This window comes from Pelodiscus sinensis, chromosome 6, assembly GCF_049634645.1.
Source record: "Pelodiscus sinensis isolate JC-2024 chromosome 6, ASM4963464v1, whole genome shotgun sequence".
In the NCBI taxonomy this organism is placed as follows: Eukaryota; Metazoa; Chordata; order Testudines; family Trionychidae; genus Pelodiscus; species Pelodiscus sinensis.
In genome coordinates this window covers 116,375,530-116,401,742 of record NC_134716.1, presented here as the reverse complement: position 1 = coordinate 116,401,742, position 26,213 = coordinate 116,375,530, and the positions used below count along the sequence as shown (strand labels likewise).

The 26,213-nt window shown below is 46.5% G+C and overlaps 1 protein-coding gene across 7 annotated transcripts in view; it reads left to right on the top strand.

Annotated features, from left to right (window-relative positions):
- The window catches only part of CTIF (cap binding complex dependent translation initiation factor), a 420,270-nt gene extending 395,056 nt beyond the window's left edge, over nt 1-25,214 (top strand). For all 7 annotated transcript variants that reach the window (XM_075932696.1, XM_075932695.1, XM_006136745.3 and 4 more), the window contains 3 exons: nt 4,679-4,834; nt 20,425-20,478; nt 22,380-25,214. In XM_075932696.1, coding sequence (XP_075788811.1) covers nt 4,679-4,834; nt 20,425-20,478; nt 22,380-22,595 — 426 coding nt within the window. In that variant the 3' untranslated portion in view covers nt 22,596-25,214. The remainder of the gene's footprint in view (nt 1-4,678; nt 4,835-20,424; nt 20,479-22,379) is intronic.
- Nucleotides 25,215-26,213: the final 999 nt, after the last annotated feature.

Sequence of the window (26,213 nt, the reverse complement as noted above, 5' to 3'; positions counted from 1 at the left end):
AGTGGAGTGATCCAGTTTCAAAGGGAAGTGGTTTAGACGTCCAGGCCTGTGGCCAAATGCTTGTGTTTTTGTTTTTAATTGCTCAATAGTTGCTCTGACATTTCTGTTCTGTCAATATATTTTTTTAACTGAAAGTGGAGAGAAAGCTCCAGAACAAGCCATTAAATAACCTCATGGAAATGGCACACTTCAAAAATATCATTGCCTACAGAGACTGTGACATAGGAGTGTTTCCGGATGTTACGGAACTGGAAGAGAACCTAAGACCTAGGCTGCTGTAATGCCGACGCTTCGGGATGGGCTGTTGGCAGTGGACATAAAACCTGGGATCTTTGGATATTAATGAATTATCCTCTACTGCCTGAGAGGAAAGAACCAAGGCTGTAGCGAACTCATCAATCTCTTGGTGGCCTACCCACCACTAGAGGAGAGCTTTTACGAACAGCTCCATCTCGATATTTTGCAGCTGCAGATGAGAGCACTGGGTGCAACAGAACATCTTTTTGGCTTTGTCTGCACTGCAGGGTTTTTGCGCAAGAAGCTTTTTGCAGAAGAAATCTGCAAAAACTTCTTGTGCAAAAGCACCCCCACACCTCAAAAGCACATCGCAATAGCGATGTGCTTTTGCGCAAGAGAGTGTCCACACTGCATGGACGTTCTTGCGCAAGAAAGCTCTGATGGCCATTCACAGAATAGCCATCAGAGCACCGGTGCTTTTTCTGATAGGCTCTTTTTGCGCAAGAAACCCCTGTTCTGTGTCCATACATACCTTTTTGCACAATAACTCTTGCGCAAAAAGGAGTTATGCCTCATAGAAAGAGGTATACCTACACCGCAAAAAGCCCTCTGTTCTGCCATTTTATTGTAAATTTTCTTGCGTAAAAACACGTTTGAGGTGTGGATGCTCTGCGGGTCTTTGCGCAAAAACCCTGTAGAGTAGATATAGCCTTTTAGTTTTCGTCAATAGGAATAAGCTGATGTCGAAAAGATCCTTCATTAGCATTTTAGTTGCTAGATATTATATATGGAGCGGCACACACATTCAACACATACTTCGCCTGTAATGTTTTATGTTATACTTGAAAATAGCCTTGTTTTGTAATGTTTTCCTGCATTATGTTGATTCAGTTATAACCATTAAGAGTGGAAATAAGCAGAGTGGTATGATAGTTCTTGAAATGAGCTGCTGTAACATCGAAAAGGAGTTGGGGAAATAGCCCCTGGTCCTGAACACTATGTACACTTGGATCATAGGATCATAATTTATTATTTCATCTCTGTAAAAGTAAAGGACCAAATTTGTTTGGTTGTGTTTTCGTTTTTCTCTGTCATTCTTTTCTTCCCCGTCTCCCAGACGTCTCTGTTCTTGCTGTCTTTGCTTTGGGCAGCCACCATTTCTGTTATGAATTAGACTAGCGGGCCGGGGGAGAGACACATAACTCACTGTGCATCTGATCCTGACCTTGCTTCTGGAGTTGTGTAATTCCCACAATCCTTGGTTGTGGCAACAGTATGACACAGGAGGGAGGGACATTTGAATGCCAACATTGTACTCTCCTGGTCTTCATCCAGGCGGGCAGCAGGCCAGTCCCCTGCTGTAATTTAGAGGGTGCCAAGGAACAGTTGCAGCAGGCAGGACTCACCAGCAGCCCAAGAAAGCCCTAGTCCCAGTGCAGGGGAGAACGTGGTCCCTTTTGGTGCTAACTCTGAGAAAGGCGTAGACAGACTGAACTTATCTGTGCTGATATGAGTTCCCTTGAGAAAAAAAGTCAGGCAGAAGTATGCTGCCTCTATGGCTCCTTTTCCCCCATCCTTTCCTCCACCCCTTCCCTTATTTATTCTTGGATCTGGACTTGTAATGTTCCATTCATCTGAAGAAGTGGGCTGTGTCCACAAAAGCGCGTGATACCATCTACAGTAGACTTCTGATAATCCAGCACCTTTGGAACCTAGGTGGTGCTGGTTTATCGGATATGCTGGAGTATCGGGAGGTACTCCAGCCAGGACCCACACTGCGTCCAGCTGGGGGGTGGGCGGGGAACAGCGTGGCAAGGGACAAACCCTCCGCCATTTTGCAGGAAGGCGGAGGAAGCCCCACGCCACCGCCGAGAGTTTCCAGGAGGGGAGCAGGCTCCCCACCCCCCAGACTGCAGTAGTTATCGCCAAGCAGAGAGGTGAGGGGTGGCGCTGCGGGACCAACCCGGCAGCACCCTAGCTGCTCTGCTCCGCTGCTTCCCCAAGTCCTCCGCTGCCGCTGCTGAAACTGACGAGCGGCGGACTTGGGGAAGCGGACAATTGGAGTTTTACTGTACATGTTTTGTTAATCTTTAAGGTGCTGCAAGACTATTGATTGTTTTTTACATTTTTCCAATTACAGACTATCTCAGCTATCCCTCTCATGCTTTTGTGCCTTTTGTGTTTGCCACACCTGTTAAACCAGCCCCCTTCTTTTGCATATTGAACACTCACATATGTTACAGACAGGCCAAAAGAAACTACACTGTCTCCTTAAAAGCCTCCCTACAGCTACTCGGGAACAAATCCACACAGAAACACCTTCTGACCCCCCGACCAGGATTGTTCTATCTGCTTCCCAAGATCCATAAACCTGGACACCCAGGACGTCCCATCATCTCTGGTATTGGCACGCTCACTACTGGTCTATCCAGCTATGTAGACTCTCTCCTCAAACCCTACACAACCAACAGCCCCAGCTATCTCCGAGACACTACAGACTTCCTAAGGAAACTACAAAACATCGATAACCTCCCCAATAACACCATCCTTGCCACCATGGATGTAGAAGCTCTATACACCAACATCCCACATGAAGATGGATTACAAGCAATTAGAAACACTATCCCAGAGGACACCGCTGCCAACCTGATAGCAGACCTATGTAACTTCGTTCTCACCCACAACTATTTCCAGTTTGAGAACAACTTATACCTCCAGATCAGCAGCACAGCCATGGGTACACGCATGGCCCCACAGTATGCTAATATCTTTATGGCTGACCTAGAATGTTTCCTCAACTCCTGTCCCCTTTTACCCCTTCTCTACTTAAGCTACATCAATGACATTTTTATGATCTGGACGCATGGCCAAGAAACACTGGAGACATTCCACAGAGATTTCAACAACCTACACCCCACCATCAACCTCAGCCTGGACCATTCTACACAAGAGATCCATTTCCTGGACACCACAGTACAAATCAACAATGGAAAATTAGACACCACCCTCTACAGAAAACCCACTGACTCATACAGTTACCTACATGCTTCCAGCTCCCATCCAGCATACACCATACGATCCATCGTCTATAGCCAAGCCCTTCAATACAACCGCATCTGCTCTAATCCCACTGACAGAGACCAGAAACTTCAGGATCTCTACCAAGCATTTATAAACCTCAACTACCCACCCGGAGAAATAAAAAAGCAAATGGAAAGAGCCAGATGAATACCTAGAAACCATCTACTTCAAGACAGACCCAAGAAAACCAACAATAGAACACCACTTGTCATCACCTACAGCCCCCAACTTAAACCTGTCCAACACATTTATCAATAAACTACAGCCTATACTGGAACAGGATACTAAACTCCAAGAGGCTCTGGGAGACAGACTCATGGTCTCCTATAGACAACCACCTAACCTCAAGATGATTCTTACCAACAGCCACAGGACATACCACACTAATATCAACCCTGGTACCTTCCCTTGCAACAAACCCCGTTGCCAGCTTTGTCCACATATTCACTCTGCTGATACCATTATTGGACCTAACCAAGTGAGTTATAAGATCAAGAATACATATTCCTGCGCATCCAGAAGTATAATTTATGCTATCATGTGCCGAAAGTGTCCGTCTGCTATGTACATTGGACAAAAGTCTAAGACACTTCGCCAAAGGATCAATGCCCACAAAACAGATATTAGACAGGATCACAAAGAAAAAACAGTTTCTTGTCATTTCAACCAGAAAAGAAACTGTTTCAACGACTTAATTACCTGCATTCTGCTTCAGAAGCCTTTTAAATCTGCACTTGAAAGGGAATTCTCTGAACTGCCATTCATGCTAAAATTCGACACTCTATGCATCGGTCTCAACAAAGACGCTAACTATCTTACCCATTACAAAGATAGCTTCCCCAATTATCACCTCTAATACCATTAACTCACAGACATTTACCTCCCCCCACCCCACCCCGCATCCCCCTTCTGTTCTGAAATGTGATTTGTCCTTTTCATATGTGTTCATTTTTTTAGTTGTATCCTTTGGTATATATGGTTGTGACTATTTTCTTCCACTATTTGATCTGAGGAAGTGGGTCTGGCCCACGAAAGCTCATCATCTAATAAACCATCTTGTTAGTCTTTAAAGTGCTACATAGTCCTGTATTTTGTTTCAGGCCAAAGGGAAATTGTTTCTGTTGCATTGTGCAGCTGCTGCTGCTATTTCTACAGTACCTGCTTTATGCTGTGTTGAAATCTCAGCCACTGAACTTTGAGTAATCAGCATGCTCATTACTAAAGGGTCAGTCTGTCTCTCTTGCTCTCTCTCCCCCTCGTTTCAATTTCCTCTTTTCTTAATTCCCTCCCTACACAGCCGTTGCCTCTTCTAGTGTGATGTGGTTTTGCTGATGCTGCCTGTTGTCTGTCCCCCTTGCAGAAAGATTTCACAATGCGGGAGGAGCTGCAGCAGCGTGACGTGGAGCGTTGGTTGGGGTTCATCACCTTTCTCTGCGAAGTCTTCGGCACCATGAGGAGCAACACTGGGGAGCCCTTCCGAGTCCTTGTCTGTCCCATTTATACTTGCCTCAGGGAGGTAATAACTCTGTTTTCCACCTATGTATTTGGCCAGGCTGTTGAGTGTCCAAGGTTTTTATTCTCTCTTTTCATTTATTAACATTTTCCCTCTTCTATCTATCCCTTTGAATTATTCCATTCTTGGGTGAGCTTTTGTATCCTTCTGTCCTTTGAATTAAAGCTCAGAGTCCCGAGACATCCCCACCCCCATCCTTAAGAACACCAAATATGCAAAATCCAGCTGTACAAAAAGTGTTCGTTCTGAAAGGAAATAATACCCAATTCCAAACCACACGGGAATAGGACATGCAGAATTACCTCAGAGAGAGCAGAGATTAAGGAAAGCAAGAATGAGGTATTGGTTTTTAATCTATATTATATTACAGTAGCACCTAGCAATCCCAGTCAAGATCAGGGCTGTATCGTGGAGGACCCTGTATAAACTAGTGGTGGGCAACCTGCAGGCTGCCGACCGCATGTAGCCCACCAGGTTCTATGTGTGGCTTGCAAGGAATTTTGTTTACTGTTGCCCACGCTAATTTCTAGCCATGTAGTTTTTTTCCTAATGGTATCACTAAAGTGGCACACATGTAAAGCCGGGGTAGGTCAAGTGAGGAGCATGCTGATTGCTCACAGCGCTGACAGTGAGAACCATGTGCTCCCTCTGCATCCAATCAAAGCACTGCTACGGTTCAGTCAGCGCCCCCAGTGACCTCTAGCTACATGAGTGCAGTTAGCAAAACTACCTCATGCTGGGAGAACGTCTTCGTTATGTTAATCTTTCAGCCCACTGAGAAAAAGGAGGGTCACTCATGCAACCACTGTCTAGCTTTGGTGGCCCATTGCTGGGGTAATACCACATAGTTTATAAGAAGAGACAGTCCCTGCCCTGGGGAATCTGACGTCCAAATAGTCAAGACAGACAAAAGGTGGGAGGGAAAAAAGGCTCAGATAAATGAAGAAACTTGCTTAAGGTCACACAGCAGGTTTGTGGTAGCAGTAGGATCAGTGCCCCAGTCTCCAGACTCTCCAGGCTAATGTGTGATCGGCTAGACAACACTGACATCTGTGAAGTAAATGAACATAAGAACGGCCATCCTGGGTCAGACCAACGGTCCATCCAGCCCAGTATCCTGTCTGCCGACAGTGGCCAATACCAGATGCTCCAGAGAGAGGGGACACAACAGGTAATCCCCATGTGATTCACCCACCTCCGGGGAAACAGAGGCTAGGGACACCATTCCTACCCATCCTGGCTAATAGCCACTGATGGACCTAACCTCCATGAATCTATCTAGCTCTCCTTTGAACCCCGTCAAAGTCCTAGCCCTCACCACATCCTCTGGCAAGGAGTTCCAGATTGACTGTGTGCTGAGTGAAGAAATGAGATGGGGGATTGATAGAAAGCATGGTGGAACCCTGACCTTTAATGATTTTGGCAGAAGCCTCAGATTTGCAAATACAAAAATAAGGTAAAGTGTTAAAATGTTATCTAAATGTTGAAGGGAAAGGGAGAGCTTTTAAATTGGTTGGAGAATTGTTCTTTTATACCTTCTGCTTCTTGTAAATGACATTCTTAGGAAAAGCAGTCTTATGGCCCCTTTAGAGGAGCTGTGAATTTCGATTTTACCAGTTGTGTCTCTGTAGTCCCATACGACAACAGAGCTAAACAACTGGCAGCAAGATAAGTTCTGCCCGTGAAGCAAAAACATAGCAGCAAAAAACAGAAGCACTAAGAGTAATTATTTTGTGTTTACATAGCAACTTTTATCTGCACGTGCCAGGACATGTTGTAAACATTAAACTCGTCACAACACCCTAGTAAGTGGAGAGATGAGTAAACTGAGGCACGGAGAAATTAAGTGAGTCATTATTATAAACTAGGAAAGCCTTTAAGTCTGGTTCTGCCATCCTACTCCCTCATGACTGCTCTACAATATCTGCCATCTTAATCAACACACTGGGAATTGACCCGGGGACATTGAGAGCTAAAAACACGACTTCTAAGGCTACTCTTATGGGGCCTGTACCAATTCATATCCTCTATGCATCAGCACAGAGGAAAATGTTTATCACCTATTCTCCACTGAGTCACACTTGTGACACAAATTAGACAATGTTCCCTCAACCACTAGACAACATCCCCCATGTGATGTTAATCATAGTAATGCAGGGCTGGAAGGGATCTTCAGAGGCCACCAGTGCTGAGGTGGGACCGACCAAGTAAACCTAGAGCATCCTTGATGGTGTTTGTCCAACCTTTTTCGCAAAGATCTCCGTGGAAGGGATTCCACAAGCTCCCTTGGTAATCTGCTCCAGTGCTTCGCTATTCTTTTAGCTGAAAAGTTTTTCCTCACATCTAACCTAAATCTTCCTTGCTGCAGATTAAGCTGATTATTTCTTATCCTACCTTCAATGCATCTGGAGAACAATTGATTACAGTCCCTTTCATGCTACTCTTAACATGTTTGAAGATTGTTATCAGGTCCTCTCTAAATTTTCTTCTCTCAAGATTAAACATGCCCAGTTTATTTAACCTTTCCTCCTAGGTTAGGTTTTCTAAACCTTTTATCATTTTTATGGCTTTCATCTGGACTCTCTCTGATTTGTCCACATCTTTCCTAATGCTTGGTGCCAGATCTAGGGCACATTACTTCAGGTAAGGCTCCTCCTATTCAGAGTAGAACAGCACAGTTACCTTCCATGTCTTACATATGACATGCCAGTTCACATTTGTTGACTCAAATTGTTGACTCACATACAATATGTGAAAAAATCACAGCTACTGCTTCTCCCTCTCCACTAGGTCAGTAACCATGCTAAAGAGGGAAATCAGATTGGTTGGGCATGATTTGTTCTTGACAAATCCATGCTGGCTATTCCATATAACCCTATTATTAGGTCTTACAAATTGACGACGCACCAGAACAAATTATTAAATAGTGTGACAGTTCAGGGCAGCTGCCCCGTGTTCCCCCATTGTGGTCCCTCGAGATCAGACACTCTCAGGCTTCTGGCTTATCAGCTGTCACCTCTCTTAGGTAGAGACCCACATCTCTCTCCCTCCCGACCTAGGGTTTTCCAGGCTGTGCAGCTCACTGCCAGCACTGTGGCATCCTAGCAAGCGAATCTGCCCAAACAGGCCAGTCTCTGCGCTTTACTTTCTCTTGGAAGGCAATGAACAGCTGTGGTTGTTCTCAGTCCCGTTTCTAACCTTGTCTTGCAGGACGAACTCATGAGAATGGCCTCACCCAGTTGGCGTTTTCAAGAGGTGGTGACCCTAAACAGATCACCAGCGCCTGGCTGGTTACTGGGACCCCGTGGCATTATGCAAGCTGTAGTGGTCCTTAATTTACAGCTGCCCTGCTGTGCTCTTGTGGGGCTCCTGCTCCCATTCAGCCCAGATCTCATGCTGCTCGGTAGCAGCTCCAGTTGGAGCTCCACAGGAGGGTTAGCGATGTTGGAAGCCAGATGAAGAGAGATCTGCTTGGTCAGCAGGATGCATACCCTGGAAAGGCATCTTCTTCCCTGAAGGAGCATCTTGTCCCCTTCCCAGTACCCAGGACCTGTTGGGTCCAACAGTGGGAGCAGAAATGGCATTTGTGGATTTCCAGGGGGAGGTGATGCTATGCCGGCATCATTTCTTCCCTCCGGGACATTCTACCCTTTTCAGATCTCTTTGAAGATAAAGCCAGATCAGAGTAGCTCAGGCAATGAAAGGCAGATCTAAGTGTCTCTGACAGCCTGTGTTAACCTGGCCTGTGTTAACCATCACAGCTTGAATTCTTACAAGTGGCAGGACTGTTTAAATCTTCTGTGCTTTTCATGTTCTTTGCATATTGCATTTCCTTCTGCTTAGTCAAAAAAGTAGCCTGATCTTTCACTTTTCCCACCAGTGCACGACTGTTCCCAATACAGTAGTGTGTTTTCTCTGGTGCTCTGTCCGGTTTGGAATGTCCTGAGAACATGGGAATTATACCACTTCCCCGAGAGACACTTTCACAGCCTAATACTCTCCCTGATATTCATCTGAAATTTTCCTTTGTGTTACCTTGCCCCATCTCTCCTGCTTGTTCCCCCTTGGAGAGTGTGGGGAGGTAGTTTTGTTTTGTTTTGTTTTGTCTCATCTCCTTCCTCAGAAGTATCAGAAATGACCATGACTGGAGATGTGACTGGTAGGGGTCTGAGATGGTATTGAGCAGTGTCTCTCAGGTGCTCAGTTCTTGCTCACATGCTGGGGTCTGACCAGGGTCTAGGGCACTTTACCTCTCTAAAACTGTGTGCAACATGTATCAGAGGGGTAGTCATGTTAGTCTGGATCCACAATACAGTCTATATATTTATGACTGCCTCTGGAATTTCCACTCCATGCATCTGACAAAGTGGGGTTTTGCCCACTAAAGCTTATGCCCAAATAAATCCATTAGTCTTAGAGGCTACGTTATTTCGGGCTCGCTATTCTGATGTCCCTGTAAACCTCATTCCACGAGGAGTAAGGGACGTTTCAGAATAGCGGGTTATTTCGAAATTACGAAATAAGCTATTTTGAAATGAGATCAAAATAAGATACGCACTTTGCGTAGCTCAAATTATGTATCTTATTCTGAGCTACAGTGCAGTGTAGACTCACCCTAAGGTGCCACAGGACTTCTCGTTGTGTGCAACACGAAGGTCAGCTGTAGGCAGAGGGGGCACTGAAGATACTGTGCCTAAGGGAGCACAAGGTGTAAATCCAGCCATGGGTCTGACAGATGGCACCATGTGGGGTTGAGATGGCATGTCCCCCAGCTCAGATAAGCAGTAACCATGGAGGGTTTATCTGCACCATGTAGGTGGGGGGTCACATGCCAGGATTATATCTCACTTAATTGCTTTCCTGCCGTGGAGGGGGTCTTGGGCAGTGGTGCACCTTGGCCCCTCCTATTCTCTGCCTGTGGCACATACTAGGGGTGTAATACGTTGGTCTGGTTTCATTTGTTGGATTTGGAACATGAGTGTGGGTGGGTTTGGTGGCCTGTGCTAGAGAGGAGGTCAGTCCAGATGATCCAGTGGTCCATACTGGCTCTATGATTCGCCCTCCTGTTTGATGACACCCTTCAAATACTTGTGCTTGCTTTTTCTCCTCCACCCAGTTCCTTTACATTGTAGTCCTTTGTAAAGATCACTGGAGACAAGCTAAGATCTTTGTCTCATGGTGCTTTCAGCTCTTCTTGCATCTTAACCTCTCCTCCCCACACCCCGCTTTTCCTTCATAGCTTCGGAAGACTGAGCCAGAGGTCACCAAGGGAGGGGCAAGAGGAAGGGGAATGTTGTATGATGGCTGTGGCAGGAATGTCATTTCCCTTCCCCCAGGGAGGCTTCCTCTCTGTAGCTCCCTTCCTTTCCTCCCCCAATAAAAGCATTACCTTCAGTAATGGCCTAAGCTTATGCTAGGCTAGACAGAATGGGTGGGGAGGGGGTGTGAGTATGGCAGAGGGAGGCTGATGACATTGGTACTGGGTGGGCCAGTCTGAAAGAATTCCTGCTGCTGGCTAATGAGGAGGACGGATGACTCAGAGGTCACCAAAGCAGCCTTTCTCAACAAGAGGAAAATGGACTTCTACAGTAGCAAATAAGCCACACTTTTTCACTATGCATCATCTCAGTTGGGGTTGTTTGGGCTCCAGAAAAGGAAAAGAGAAGTGGGGCTCTCTCTGCTTGGGGCTAGGAGTATTACATGTTGTTCAGAGTAACACCTTCCGAGTTCTTACCTCTGATCGTTTTTATTTATTGTTGTTACAAAAAAAATCTGTTACACAGCCCAGGGAATTTCCAAAGCACTTTACAAACCAGGATGAAAAACACGTACGCTACAGAAGAGCTGACAGTCTAAAGTGGACAAGGCAAATGTAAGAAAGGACCTCAGACAACGATGAGGGTTGGGCTGGTGCGGGATTTATTGAGAAGATGGAAAGGATCGTTCGAAGAAGTAGATTTGAAGGAGGGAAGAGGGCATTTTGCAGATAAAAACAAGGAGAGCTGCAGTGTTCCCTGTAAACTGTGCACTTGTGTGGCCACTCAAGAGAGATTCAAATGCCACCCAGCTGATTAGAAGAGCGCCCTCATCTAGGTTTGTGTCTCATGGTGGTGCACATGCCTGGGTGCACATAAAAAAAATTATTCTGCATATGGATGGAAAAGATTAAAAGGGAACTTTGGAGGGCTGTAGGAAATGTCCAATCTAAGGAGCATGCGACAGGCACCAGACAACATTATAATGAAGCACAAAAGTTCAAATAATAAATAAATGAAAATATTTTCTTCCCATCCATCCCCCTAGGCTGCAGGGTATGTGTGAATGTTCCAAGGGCAGCAGGAGGAGGCGCCTGTGTGGGTGGGTGGGAAAGGTTCCTAGCAAAAGGTTTTCTCTCAGGTTGTCTTACATTTCAGTCTGAACACAGTCAGGTTTGCCTTGTTCTTTTCTCTCCGGGCAAGGAGTGCCATTACCAAGGCTTTGTCTACACTACCCTGCTTTTAGTGACACGGCCACGTCAACACAGCCATGTCTTTACAAATTGGGCCGCGTAGAGCCGCTGTTTGTAGGTCTTTTGTTGACAAAATACTTCCACCCCCAATGAGCAGTGTTCACGTTGTTAGCAGGAGAGCGTGACGCGCTGTTCACACCGGCACTTGTCTTTGGGAGTGGGGAGGTAGCACCGTCGTCATTCCATTCCATTCCACCATTTTTTCACTGTCTTTCTTAGAGGAAGACTAGGGGAAGAACCTTCCCAACTTCTGTCAGAAGAGCTTAGAGGGCGAAGCTGTTTGGAGAAGAAAATTGCAGCTGTTCAAGTGTTGGGTTGTCTTTGTTGTTGTTGTTGTTGTTGTTGTTTTAATCTTTCACATTTAGAAAAAAAATCAACCCTTTGAAAGTAATGAGGATCCTTGTCAATATAATAAGATGGTATAATTTTAAGATTGTTCTTCTAGTAATAAACTGAGATAGAATTTGCCTCTGTGTATTGTAGCATTGAAGACATGGGGCAGAGTGTGATTCTTACTTCACATTGCTTTTACACCAGTTATGCCGTGCACCTCAATAGAGAGGCACCCCATAATGCTTGAGGTCACAATCAGGCCTTATGTCGGGAAGAAAACGATCCACATGTAGGGGAGAAAAATCAGACACTTTCATCCGAAGGGGGAGGAAATAGATTTGTGCTGTATCTGTTTGTTTGCATTTAGCCTCTGTAGGGTGGCTTGTGTCTGAAAATCAGCACTGTCTCTTTCAGAGCTATTCCTGGTATCCCCATCTGTTTATAAAACTCGTGTTTTGTCCCAGTTCCTCTAAATCTCTGTGGCCTTTGACTGCCTGACAAAGCTTCTGGCCAGTGAAACTGATAGCAGGCTGACTGTTAATGCACCTCAGAGGCTGTTCTCCCACCAGAACTGTCACTACCCTGCTTCCTGCCCTCAGCAGGTCACTTTTCGGTTATTCCATGTCATGAGCTGCACTTCTGCCCCGTTCTGCCTTGGTGGGCAGATACTGGCTTCTCCCCATGAGGGGGAGCACCAGACATGGAGACAAAAGGAAGGCTGTTTCTAAGAGGAAAGGAGAGAAACAAAGGAATGAATGGGGGGGGGGGGGGTTAATGGGTTTGACGCTCCCTGTGGGGGGGGGGCGTCAGTGAGAGCTCCACAGGGAAAATGGCAAAGGGGGAGCAGATTGAGGGCTGGGAGTGGGGCTGAGAGGAGGAACAAGAAGGGAGGGATGATCATGTGAGGAAAAGGAGAAAAAAGCACCGAAGATGTAAGAACAGGGGAAGAAGAGGAGGAGAATGTAAAATCTAGACATGGGAAAGAAAGACGAGCGGATTGGAGCAGTAGAGATTCACAGATACAGCCGAGCTGGGCCTGCGGATACAGTGAATAGACTGGCCCCTGGAAAAAAAAGACTAAAAGGTGTAATAAGGGAGGCATGGAGGACCTGGTTTTTATTCTGCGTGTGAGGAAAGAGAAAAGAGGCGACTTGGCTGACGCATGGGGAATGAACTACTTCATTCCTTTCCTCCCCGGACAAACCTTTCTCTGCTCACCTTTCTCCCTCGTTTTCCCCCGCCCAGTCTCCAGAATTCTCTCCACCTCAGCAGCATGTGTCCCGGCTTTCCCCTTTGACCAGCTGCTCACCCTGTGTCTCAGATCTTATTCTCCGTGGCGTGAATGCCACAGCCCAGCTCCTAGCGGAGATGTCTTCAAACTTTAATGTTTTTCATGCCACTTTCTGTTAACAGTGAGGGTCCCTTGAGACTTGTCCCTGTCTCCCTGACACAGCAGTGCATTTTAAGAGACATTTTTAAACAGCGCTGGAAGGCTGTGGGAAGCGGTCAAGGAAGGGGCATCAGATATTGCAGCCCGGCAGCTTAAGAGACAGCAATTGTTGTCGGTCTGCTTCCACGACGTGCACTTTGATTAGCTAACTGTGACCTTACAGAGCCTGATTTTTAGCATCTAGTACTGATCATAACGAATGTAGATAGAGCAACCATGAAATCCCAGTGTCACAATTCACCTCTCTATGGCTGCTAGCGGCAGTGGTTTAGATTTTCACATCTCGCCTCCAGAATGCTAGTCAATACCTATTAAAATCTTTCCAATTCAAAAACCTTCCTCCTCCAGAACCACTTTGTCCTGGAGCTCTGCACAGGCTCCCAGTGCCACCGGCAGAAGCAGCCAGGGGCAACCAGCAGCCATAGCCCGGGGGCATCCCAGGGGCTTAGCAGTGGGGCCTGGAGCCCACAACAGGATCCGTCCCCCCCACACATACACACACTCACTGTCAGTAGTGAGGGGAGTGGAGCAATGCGACTCCAGCTCACTTCTCTCCAGGCCACGCTGCTTAGGGGAGGGGCAGAGTGCACGGGCAGGAAGCAAAGCGAGGTGGCCAGAGGAGCAGAGCAAGCTAGGGCTGAGTTGCTCGACTTTGCCACTGCCGATGAGTGCAGGGGGGCCAGATCCCTGCTGTCGGTGCCACATCCCTCGCTCTGGTAGTCCCTGGGTCACACTGCTCAGTGGAGGGGGTTGGGGGAAGAAGAGGAGCGGGGAGAGGGGGAAGCAGGGGCAGGTGAAGGAGGGCCAGGGGCAGAGGGGATGTTGTCCTGGCACGTCCCCAGGGGCGGTCATGTGTCCCGGGCCGCCTGTGTCCCTCCTCACCAGTCCCCCCTGATCCAGGCTGTTGGTGAGCTGAATGATCTGACCAGGGGCTGGTTCTTTGCACGGTGCTGGGATGTGCCCTCCCGGGGGCAGACAAACAGCAGTGGGGCTGAGGGGGTGAAGGAACACAGAAGGGAGAGGATGGTGAGAGGGGGAGCATGTGAAGTGCCAGTGGTAGGCAGAAGAGGCAACATGTAACCAGCCCCCGGCCTGCCCCCATTCACCAGCCCTAGCTCCATGCTCTCTTACGAGTTTCAGGAATGTCTTGCAGGCCAAGGTGGGGCCACCGTGATTTGTTCTGCGGCCTCATAGGAAACTCATGAGTCGCTTTACTCTGGGGACCTGCTGCCGCTGGTGTTGGGGGAGATCGGGGCAGTTCCTATGACAACACAAGACCATGGACCTCAGAGATACAGTGGTTCCCAGTGGTCCCATTTTCCCTCAGAAGCGCTAAGCCCCCAGACCACTGAACCTTTCTTAGCTCTCAGCCTTAGCACCGAGTCAAATATCCCATCAGAGGGATTGGGTTTGATCCAGTTCCCATTGAATTTAATGGCAGATTAACTCTGGCTTCCATGAGAGCAAGGAGCAGGCTCTTCTGATGCCTTGGTAAATTTCCAAGTTGATCCCGCATGGAGACAGTCCGTGAAGGTCTTCAAACTGGACTTGCTGTTAGGATGTTTGCTGGTCACTCATCCCCTGCATCCTGGTTTGCACTGTGCAGTTTCCCCCTCCCCCACACACATACCCCCCCGCCCTCCCAGTGGTCTGTTTTCCTTGTGACAATAACAGCTGGAGATGGCATTGTAACAAATCTCATTGGCCCAGTTAAGTACGTGATCCTCCCTCGTGCACAACTGGCTCTCAGAAATCAGGGCACAGGCATGCTCTGTAAGGCCTTCCAACGGTCACTAGGCAAATGGCCCCTGGAAAAATGACAGATCGCTAGAGTTTTTGGGGTGGGAGGCGGAAAAAGGGTTCCCCTGACTGGCTTGGAGTGAGCACACAAAGGGCAGCCCCTCTTCCATAAAAGTAGAGTCATGGTTGTGGCTGTATTGCATCTGGGAAGGAGTGTCCCAGTCTGGGCCCCTCAGACTTGTGTTAGCAGGGCTTGCACTAGTGCACTCACAAGAGCTGCATGCATGTTGTTTTAACATTGAGCTGTGGGCTGATAAAGCACTAGCATGAGCCCTACCAAAAGTCTGTGGACCAAGACTGGGCGGCTTGATCCCAGATTTAGTGTAGACACATCCTACGTGGCATTTGCTAGAGCTGCTGAGCACGAGGGAGGCTCAGCCTTTTGGGGAACCAACAGAAGTATCATTGAGTTCAGTCAATTTCACCTCCACAATATACATCATTTTGAAACATGCTGAAACATTCATGGTTGTCTTAGTGGCAGCCTCCCCTCTCCTCCTCTCCCCCTTTTCCTCCCCCCTGCCCGCCGTCCATCCCCTCCCCCCCATTTCCCCTCTGGGGCAGGTGGCACCATGGAGACAGTGCTGTGGGGAACCAGCTTTTAAGCCAGCTTTCCTCAGCACCGACTCCACTCCTATCACCCCCGTCCTTGCTGCCTCAGATACAGAGGCAGCAAAGAGCGTGGAAAGTGAGTAGTCAAGACCTCAACTCAACTACCCAGTAAATTTAGACTTATCGGGTAGTTGAGTATTTGATTACTCACATTCCTAACCAAGCCCATTGTGTGATAATAGAAGCTATGTGGCTAATGGTGATTTTTTTTCTTTTGATTAAATATTTTACACAGTTCTAGTAATTAGCACTCTGCCTTCATCAGTAATGTCAATAAGCATGCAGTGTATAGTTAATGCCTCTGTACTTCAAACTGTTCCTGCTGTGTTTCACAGAATGAATGGAATTAAACAGTGTGTTTAAATGTTCATGGAATGTGTTCTAGTGATAAAACATGAGACTGCATGTCAAGGTTCATAGAGTCTGTTCATGGTGCCAGTGCTAGTGTCTCAGATAACACTGAGCAGGACATTTAACTTCTCTGTGCCTCAGTTTACCTCTGTAACATGGAAATAATAATACTTCCTTACCTCACAGGGGAATGGGAGGATGTTAGCTGCATTTGTAAGTCATGTTAGATTCCTTTGTTGAAAGGTACAACCCCTAGTGTAGATGTGCTTTCAGGTTCTGAAAGAAATAGGTTGACTTGCCCCAAAGTGGGTGATAAAAATGCCAGCATGGACTCAAGGCTGCTTGCATGCCGTTGGCACAAGTGGCATTTTGTCATCGCCACATGCCAGGCACATAATCTGCTTTTGCTTCTTTGCCATACAAAAACTTGTCAGTGGTTGTAAGGCATCTTTTCCTGGACTACTTTGTAAAGGAAATTGTGCACTTTTACTTCTGGCGCGCGAAAAATTAATGAATTCTCAAGGAAAAATGCAGTACAGCTCCCATAGAATCACTATTGCTGCACAACACACATTATTTCCAGGCATAGAGCCTATAAAATGTATTTTCATTTGTTTATGAAAACCTGTAACACCTTGAAACCTACCAGACCTTCCGAAACAGATTGGCATATGCTGTATGTGTCAGAGGAGCACAGAAATTTGGAATCAGAAGCCTTCCCTTCCAGCGATCTAAACGAGAGCTCTTGGTGTTTCTCCTTCCATTCTACAAAGCTGTTAGCACCAGAAATTATTGAATTAAAAATGTTCATAGTACACAATGTTATTAACCCCTCCAGCTGGTCCAGATTAGCCAGAGAAGTGAATCTCCTCTCACCTGTGGTGTTGTCTGCCTCTTGCGCCTCCTCACCATTACTGTGTCTTGTACTCTGTTAACCTCCTTCTGCATTTTGTAGCTGTCCTGAAAGATGTGAGTGCCTGTTTTGAAATGACAGACTGATTTCTGTGGCAGTATTTCTGCAAACGTAGCATATACCGTGTGTGAGTTATAAATGGTTAAATATAGACTATAATTATAAAGTAGGAGGGGTGCTTACATAATAGGCATATATAATACAGTTGGATAAAATACATTAAACTTCAAATGCAATTAAGTAGATTGAGATTTTAATCACCCAAAAGTCAGACACTTCAAAGTTGCAATTCCAGCTGCAGTGGAATGGTGCACACTTTATCGCTTCAGGGTCAAACTGTGTACTCTGATGCATGCATGTGACTCCTGCTGACGGGATTTCCTGTGGACAGGGTGTCCCACATGCTATGGGGATTCGTATGCACTCCTGGGATGGGGCTTTGGAGCAAAGGGTAGACACAGAAGAGATCTCCAAGGGTCAAGCAGGCAACAAGGGTAACATGATTGTTGACAGATGTACCATCCTGCCTATGCTCAGGACCCACTGGGAGGTGCAGTGTAGCAGGGGCGCCAGCCCCATGGTCTCTTCTCCTATGCCTAGGATACCCAGGAAGACAGAGAGCTGCTTAGGGAGCATCAGAATACCATTCATTTGACAAGGGTTACAAAATCACTGGCCAAATAACAAAATCCCTGGTCCTGAGCCCTACCGCCCCAACGTGCATAGACCTAACCAGTCAGTAGCCCTAGCAAGCAAATGTGAGCTGTGTCAGCCAATTTAGCCTCCTTAGGTTTGAGGAGTAGCTTAGAGATCTGTTATTTCTGTTGGAGGGGAGATTCATGTGCAGCCATCTAAGGCGGCCTGAGAGGAATTCAGCCTTGTCTATGCTACACAAATCACCCATTGCTGAAATGGATTTATCTAGCACAGTCCAGACCCCAGCGCAGACAGGACATAACGTGGCTAAACTACTGCATCTCGGAATCCTTGCACTCCCTCCTAAGTCCATGAAAATACTTTTGAAAATATATCTCGCGAGGAGGCCGTAAATGCTCCATGTTTCTTATTAGCTTGTTATGATAGCAGGTGGGAAGAGTCCCCTCTCTAATTCTTGTCCCCTCTGTCCCTTCTCCATAGATCAGCATTTAAAGAGTCCCCGTTCATCACTACCTTTGCTCCGTGTCTGTGCTGTTCCTTCCCACCTATCTAGCGGCTGTGTTTTGACTGGCCTCACGGCCATGTTTATCAGCTGGCTTTAAACACAGTTCCCACTAGACCGATTTACAACACTTTGAAGTCAGCTGAGTAGATGGGGCCAAAACAGTGTTTAAAAGCAGGCACTAGAGTCTGTCTGCCTACATGCATGTCTGGGCCCCGTCTCTGTGGCACCTCACAAACACTTCAGGAGTCCTATAAGGCAGGGAAGAATGGTTATCCCCATTTCTGAGGCACAGAGCGATCAAGGCTGGTGCTCAGCACTGGCATAACTTGGCTCTTGCTGACAGCAGTTTTCCCATTGACTTTCCCTGGACACAGATTTGGGCTGATACAGCATTTTTGAAAATCTTACCCTCAGTGACATGCCCACAATCAAACCAGGAATTAAATCCAGATTGCCGGCTGAGTCTCAAGTCCATTGGTCTGACCGCAAGGCCAACTGTGGTCCGACCCACATCACACTGACCAGCTAACTGTCTGACTCTCTTCAATGTGGTAAACAGGTTTAGCAGAAGCCAGGTATAAATCTGGTCTTTGAAGGCAGCTGGGAGGTCAGTGCAGATGGGCCCAAAATGTCCTTCCTAACCCTTGGATTTCCTGAGCTACCAGCTCTTAGAAACAGAAGCTTTAAGGCCAGAAGGGATGGATGTGGTCCTCTAGTCTGACCTCCTGTATGTTGCAGGCCACAGAACTCACCCACCCGCTCCTGTAATAGGCCCCTAATCTTGAAACGAGTTACTAAAATCCTCAGATCATGATTTAAAGTGAATCCACCATTTACACTAGTTTAAGCCTGCAAGTGACCTGTGCCCCAAGCTACAGGGAAGGGGGAAAAAGATCCCAGGGTCTCTTCCAATCAGGACTCCGCCAAGTCCCTTCCTGACCGCAGACATGTCAGTCAGTCAGACCTGGAGCATGTTTGGAAAGACCCAACAGCCAGACACCAGGAAAGAATTCCCTGTAGTAACTGAGGGTATGTCTAGATTGCATCCCTCTGCTGGCAGAGGGATGCAAATTTGGCAGGTCAACATTGCAAATGAGGTAGGGATTTAAATATCCCTTGTCTAATTTGCATAAAAATGGCCACCACGTTTTGCTGACTCAGCACTTTGTCAGCAAAAAGTGGCAGTCTAGAGGGGGATCTGTCGAGAAAGAAAGCCTTTTTTGATAGATCCCTTATGCCTCCTGCAAGGAGGTTTGCAGGATCTGTCGAGAAAGGCTTTCTTTCTCAACAGATCCCTCTCTAGACTGCCTCTTTTTGTCAACAAAATGCTGAGTCGGCAAAACGTGGTGGCCATTTTTATGCAAATTAGGCATGGGATATTTAAATCCCTGCCTCATTTGCAATGTCAAACTGCCTAATCTGTATTCCTCTGCTGACAGAGGGATGCAGTCTAGACATACCCTGAGAGCCCTCCCTTTCTGGTCCGCGCCTCTACCCTTAGCTTCCATTGGTCAGCAGCATCAAACCGTCCCACCAGCTGCTTATTGCCTGCCCCGTCCTATGCGTTGCCAGAGCTGCTGCAGTCAGTCACTCCTGTCCCGTTCCTCTCCTGCCTCAGTGAGAGTAGCAGGGGCCAAAAAGTTTGGGGGAGGAAGGTGGGAACATAGATTCTCCCCCACCTCAACATTTCCATTTAGTGGATACTCCCCCAGTCCCATCACCCCTGTGACAGGGTTCGGTGAAAACCCACTTTACTATCTTTGCTAAGCACTAGTGACTGAGGAGGAAGTTGTGGTCTAAGACACAGTTGTGAGTTCAGTTCTCCACAACTGGGAGTGATTCTACAAGTGGGTGAAGTTGGGAGTCAGTGAAATTACATGAGCGTGAAATCAACATGATGGAAATAGAATCGTGTGTGTAGGAAATGATGTTCTTCTGCAAAGTTGTTTTCAGAAAAACAGCTCTGAAGGTGACCATCAGGCTCAGGATGCAAACTCTTATGCTTCTGTGCTTTCTCATTTGGAAAGTGCATAGAGGGCCCTTCGCTTCTAGTTACTGCTTCACTTGCTGTCCAGACTAATGGCTGAAAATGTTCACATGACGGCTATTTAGTAGTAGCCTAAGTATGTGAAATGAGTGAGGGGACTCAGCACGTTTCCTCGTGTACAATCATCTTCATCATAAAAACCACCATTACATACTTAAAATTTTTCATAGGAGTTACCATCTATTACGTATGTGCTGCTCCGCTTCCTTGATCTCATCATAGGAAATGCTGCATTCTATGCTTGATTCTCTGAGTCTTCATTCATACCAGAGACTTCTTTCCTTGTTTTCCCCTGTGGCTGTAGGTAAAGCAAACACAGGAGGGAAGGAGCAGTCTGTTGGGGGGCGATTGTAATGGAGTAGAAACAGGGCATGCTTTAATAACCAGCGACTCTTTTTTGTCCCTCCTCTCTTTCAGTTGTTGCAATCTCAGGATGTGAAAGAAGATGCTGTCCTTTGCTGTTCCATGGAGGTATGGAGGGGGCTGGGACTTCAGATTTTCTTGTGTCGTTGTTTACACCTGTGCCCAGTGCTTGTAAAATCAGAACAATACTGTTTACAGCTCCCCCTTTGCACTTGTGCTGTGCAAGGCGAAATGGTGATAGAAGGGCAAACAGCAAACAGCCGTGCAGAATTCGACCCTCTTTTATATATATTTTAACTTGTTGGTTTATTTGAGAGACATTGCAAAAACAAAAAGTTCTCAAGAGGGACCACAAGTGCAGCCTCACTGCCGTGTGCACCGTGTGCACCGCATGACCCAATCTAAGATGTGAAACCAAGCTCCTGCTACCCACATCCCCCTGGGGTCCCACTGCACCACAGGAGGCTGCTGTAGCCCGTGGCACAGTGCGGTGGGTCCAGCCAAGCTGTTGACCAGTAAGGGTGATGCTGACTGGGTAACCGGTTAATCAGTTAACCCTTTACATCCCTAGTCAGGACATCTCTCAAGATTCGGATGAAGTAGGTGCCAGGAAATGGCGGGGGTGGCAGCCACATTGGTAAAGCTCTCTCTTTCCCCTTCTCTCATCTTTCAGTCAGCCAACATCGCGGCAGCCAGCTTTTTCTCCCCACAGTCTCTTTCTGAAGACCCAGAGGGGAGTGATGGGTATAACAGCCCATCCCCTTTTTATTTTCTACACCATTTAGACCTAATTTCCAACACACCAATTTTGCTTCATTTATCGACCATTGCGGTTTTTGGTTTCCCGGGCATGGTCTTGAGTTACATCAGTGGGCCTAGTTTGGACCTATTCAGTCTTTGCATCGCTTTTGCCTCTTTTCCCATCAACTTTTATTGTCCAAGGTTATTGTGACACTTCATAAACTTTCTTATAGTTGAGTTCACAGGCTACATTTGTAGGCTTTCTTAGCACAACATACTATGTCACATTTGCACCCATTCCCAAGTAATTCAGCTTGCAAGGTCTCAAGATTTACACTCGTATCTCAGTTGCAGATGCTAACTGCAGGTGAGGGCTTTGCCTCCAGAAAGGGTGGCTGCACTTTTGAACATCAGCCCTACTATGTAAATATTTTCTCTCTGTAACTAAATGCTGTTTAATGTAGCCTCCACAAGCCCTCCAGTTGTTACATGACAGCAAACAGCAGACTGTCTGTGGCTCTTCCACTGTTCTCTGCAGCCAACATCACTTTTTCAGAGGGAGTGTCTGTCTGCATCCACTTCTGAACTTTCCTCCTCTTTTAATAATTTACAAACATGGGTGCCAGCGGAATAGCATTCCAGAAGGGTCTCCACAAAGCAAGGGTATGTCTACACTACCCCCCTAGTTCGAACTAGGGGGGGTAATGTAGTCATACGGAGTTGCAAATGAAGCCCGGGATTTGAATTTCCCGGGCTTCATTTGCATAAAGCCAGCCAGCGCCATTTTTAAATGCTGGCTAGTTCGGACCCCGTGCCGCGCGGCTACACGCGGCACGGACTAGCTAGTTCGGATTAGGCTTCCTAATCCGAACTAACTGTACACCTCATTCCACGAGGTGCACAGGGTCCGAACTAGCCGGCATTTAAAAATGGCGCCGGCTGGCTTTATGCAAATGAAGCCCAGGAAATTCAAATCCCGGGCTTCATTTGCAACTCCGTATGACTTCATTACCCCCCCTAGTTCGAACTAGGGGGGTAGTGTAGACATACCCCAAGGGATTGTGGTAGCATTGCTGTGATTAATGGAGCTTTATAGTTCCTTTGAGCGTGCGTGCATGCACACACACACACGCACGCGCACACACGCATGACAAGCCCTAGCTGACACCATAGTTGCAACCAGGATAGTTTTAAAACTGAACAAAAATAAGCACCGGAGTGGTGACTTGCACTTTAACATGCAACTTTCCACCCTTCTCTCTTGACAGCTGCAAAGCACAGGCCGGCTGCTGGAGGAGCAGCTGCCTGAGATGATGACAGAGCTGCTGGCAATAGCACGTGACAAGATGCTGTGCCCCTCGGAGTCCATGCTGACACGGTCCCTCCTCCTCGAGGTCATTGAGTTGCATGCCAACAACTGGAACCCCTTGATGCCCACCATCACACAGTACTACAACAAGACAATCCAGAAACTGACAGCCTGAGACCACGGGGAGGTGGGAATGGAAGGGAGCAGAAAGAAGACATGCACCTTAAAAGGAAACAGGAAGGAACTGTACTACAAATTGATCAGCTACTGGAGAGAGAAGCAAGAACCTTTATGAGAAAATACCTAAGAAGACAAACCCCAGCATGCTTAAGAATATGTTCATGAGTTTGGGGGGCGGGGGAGCATGTTTCTTTTCAGCTGTGTTGCGGAGGGCCACCCCTCTTTCCTGCTGAGTTTTTGTTTCAGGTTTCTTTTATTAAATCATTGCTCATGCAGCCGCGCATCCCGCCGTGTCATTGTTTGGCTTTAGAAAGAACACGGAGAAGCTGAAAAGCAAGTGGAAGTGCAGGCTAGCATTGTTTTCACGCCATTCTCTTGGCTTGCACCAGCCAACTGGCAGGAGACAACACACAGCAGATGTCTTGGGAGGACAAAGAAAGACACGTTCCACACCAGACGCCGGTAATTGACGGCTTTTGTCAAAGCGAAGCTTTCATTATTTTTTTCTCCTCTGGTCTTCAGCATTTTATTCTCCCCAACCTCCCCCATCCTCGCATCCCCTCCAACACCTGATTTTAGATTAGGACTTCACACAATGAGTTTTTTTATTTGCACTGGGTTTTCATTTTTCTTTGTTGTTGTTTTATTAGGTCTTTTTTAAAATGGACAATTGCTATCAACTTTGAAACATGAAAATAACATTATAATGTGAGTGCTTGAATGGGTGGCACAAGGATATTAAATTGGAAGGAGAAGTTAAAAAAATATCCAAAAGCTACTTTAGAAGTATCATAGCCACAGTCTTCTTGCCAGTAACCTCTTAAGGTAATTGAAAAATGTCCGCTTTGAGCTGGTAACTCTTAAGAAACACAGGCATTTTGCAGCTGTTTGCTGTTAAAGACGCAGTATTCCTCATCCACTAAACTATAATCCATTATTTTTTGTAATTTTGTTTGTTTGTTCGTTTAAAGAGTGCTTTATTGTAATTACTGTCACATTGTAATTATACATTTAAACCAGGTCCCTTATGGTTGGGCCTAATAATAGACGGGGAGAGGGAAAAGTTAAGACTTGAAGTTCTTCTTCTGAAATCGGTAAATAGAAGGTGACAAGTATTTGGCATTGGAAAGGAAAAAAGAAAAGCCAAAACTATAGTTTGTTTGGCTTCTAATTAACTAAACTTTCCTAACCAGTGTCTCTCGGTTTGCATTGTGTAGATGTGGAACTAGGAAGGAGACTGTCCCTGTCTTTTGCTTTGCCGGGAAGCAGAGTCTGATTAGTCAATGTCACTAATACAGCCTCTGATATGGAGGTGGGTCAGAGAGAGTTTTTTCTTTCCACTAAATGAAGAGTAAAGAGAAGGCAATGCAAATGGCTAGCGATGCAGGTAGAGGGAGCATGAGAAAGAAGCCACAGTGCATCTCACTGGCCTTATCTATATAATCCACTGATGTGTGTGTTACTGTTCCCCCTCTGTGTGCAATTCAGAGGCTATGAGTCTGGTACAGTCCTAGCTAGGGACTTTTCGTTCAAACTGTAGCAACTCATGCTTTTAGCTCTGGCCATCTCTGATTCCATTCCTGGTGGGTCAGACAGGATGGCAGCTGTCACACAGAGGAAACCTTGTCTGAAATTCAGACTCTTGTGGGCCTCCAACAATGAGGATGAGCTTCCATGGATCAGAGGAAGGATGTAACTCCTCTGGTGAGGTGCATTACTGGTCCCTCACCTCCATGTCCAATGCACAGACAAGATGAGTCTGTTACAGCCCCAGCTAGAGAGGTTTGATTCTGTAGCGCAAGTTGTCACAGCTCATACTTTTTAAGCTCTGGAGGTGCCCTGTTCAGTCTCCAGCATCTTGGCATAGGTGGCAGCCACCACATCTACATGTCCCATCATATTTGACATTAGTGCCGTTTCACTGGTGTGAAAAACATGGGGAGCCTGTGTCGAGAGGCTGGTATCAACAATTTAAGCTCTGTGTTCACGTGACCAGATCCAAACTGGATTAGGTGATACAGGTGCTTCAAAGCACTAGTGCTCCGTTGACTCTAGTGCTCTCAACAGTGCTCGCACCCAGGCACTGAAGTGTCGGCAATGCTGAGGAGTGTGTGCAAACTGCCCCTAAGGCAGATCAGTCTAGTGTGGGAAGTGAGGCCAGTAACTTGACTGGATCAGGGAAGGTGAGCAGTAAGCATGCAACGTGCTGTTAGACAGAGATGGATGCCTGTCCGTCATAAAACAAGTATTAGGTCTGAAGCACATTAAAGTTTTGGCAGAGAAACTACAGCTTCTAAACATGTGATTCTTTTATTTTGTGAAGTATTCTGTGGCAAATCTGTCATTCCTCAGAAGAGCCGAGCTCCCTACTGAACTCTTCCTGAGGGGGCAATCCTAGAGAGGGGCATGGCTTTAATTCCCTGTGACGCCAGCGGGATTTGTGGGTGCTTAGCAATTTGCAGGCTTTAATGTATTGTGTAAGGCTGGAGACTTGGGAGAGATCTACATAAACACAATATTTATCATTTGGGGGCTGAGTAACAACCTGATCTATGGAGCCTGTGACTAATGTCCGTTTCTTTTTCTGGAAAAGGAGATCTGTTCAAGCCCAGTATTTGAAACATGCTCAAAAGTTACTTATTTCAGTAGCTTTGTACTGGTAAAGAGGGACTGGCAGGCCATTACCTCATTTCCTGTATGGTGACCAGGACATGATGCCATGGCTTAGTAGTTGTTTCTGTATGGATGCTTTTATTTATTAAATCACTTCTGGTGCTTACTTGATGAAGTCTAACAAAATTAGGGGGTAGAAAATTCCCTTTATTTGTTCAGCACTTATTTCAGTGGTAGATGAGAGAAGGAAGCTGCAGTACATAACCCTCCTGCCAGGCACCTGCGATCCGAATATAGCTACCAATGTTGGGTAGATCTGACCGTTAATATTTTTATATCATATCGGCCTGATTTCCTTGTTGCAGCAGGTCTCAGAAACTCACTTGGAAAATCTGTTTTAGTGTTTGTAACACTCACTAGCTCTTTTCCAAAAGGCAGTTTGTGATTAGGGCTACTCATCAGTGCTTAAAAATGTAGTATATTCCCATTTTTTCCACTTTTCTTTTGTTCTTCCCTTTTCTCTGGTAATGAGAGGTATGAATATGGCAAACTCACCTATGGCACCATGAAACTGGAGTCCAGCTCCTGTTTAAATATGAGACCCAAACACAAAACCCCCAAATCCAGATACCCACTAGCATTGATGCATTGCAGATCTGGATTCAAAATCCACAACTTGGAGCTGTCTCCTTTACCAGTAGGTTTAATTGCTGCCTGCTTATAGATGCGAGCAAAGATTTGGTCCGGATCTTTTTTTGGATGTTCCGTATGTTTTATGGAGGTGAAAGAGAAAAACAAATCTGTCGTGTTACTTGAGGAAAAATTATTTCCAGGAAGCCAAGTTTGAGGGCAGACATTTCCAACTGAGAAAATACCACAAGAAGAGAGGAGATTTGTTTTATGGTTCACAAGAATTTGAAATGTCTCTGCTTAGGTCTTTTCTGAGGTGCACACAAAGCAAGGGGAAACAGCAGGAAACAGGAACCTCAACAGTGCGTGT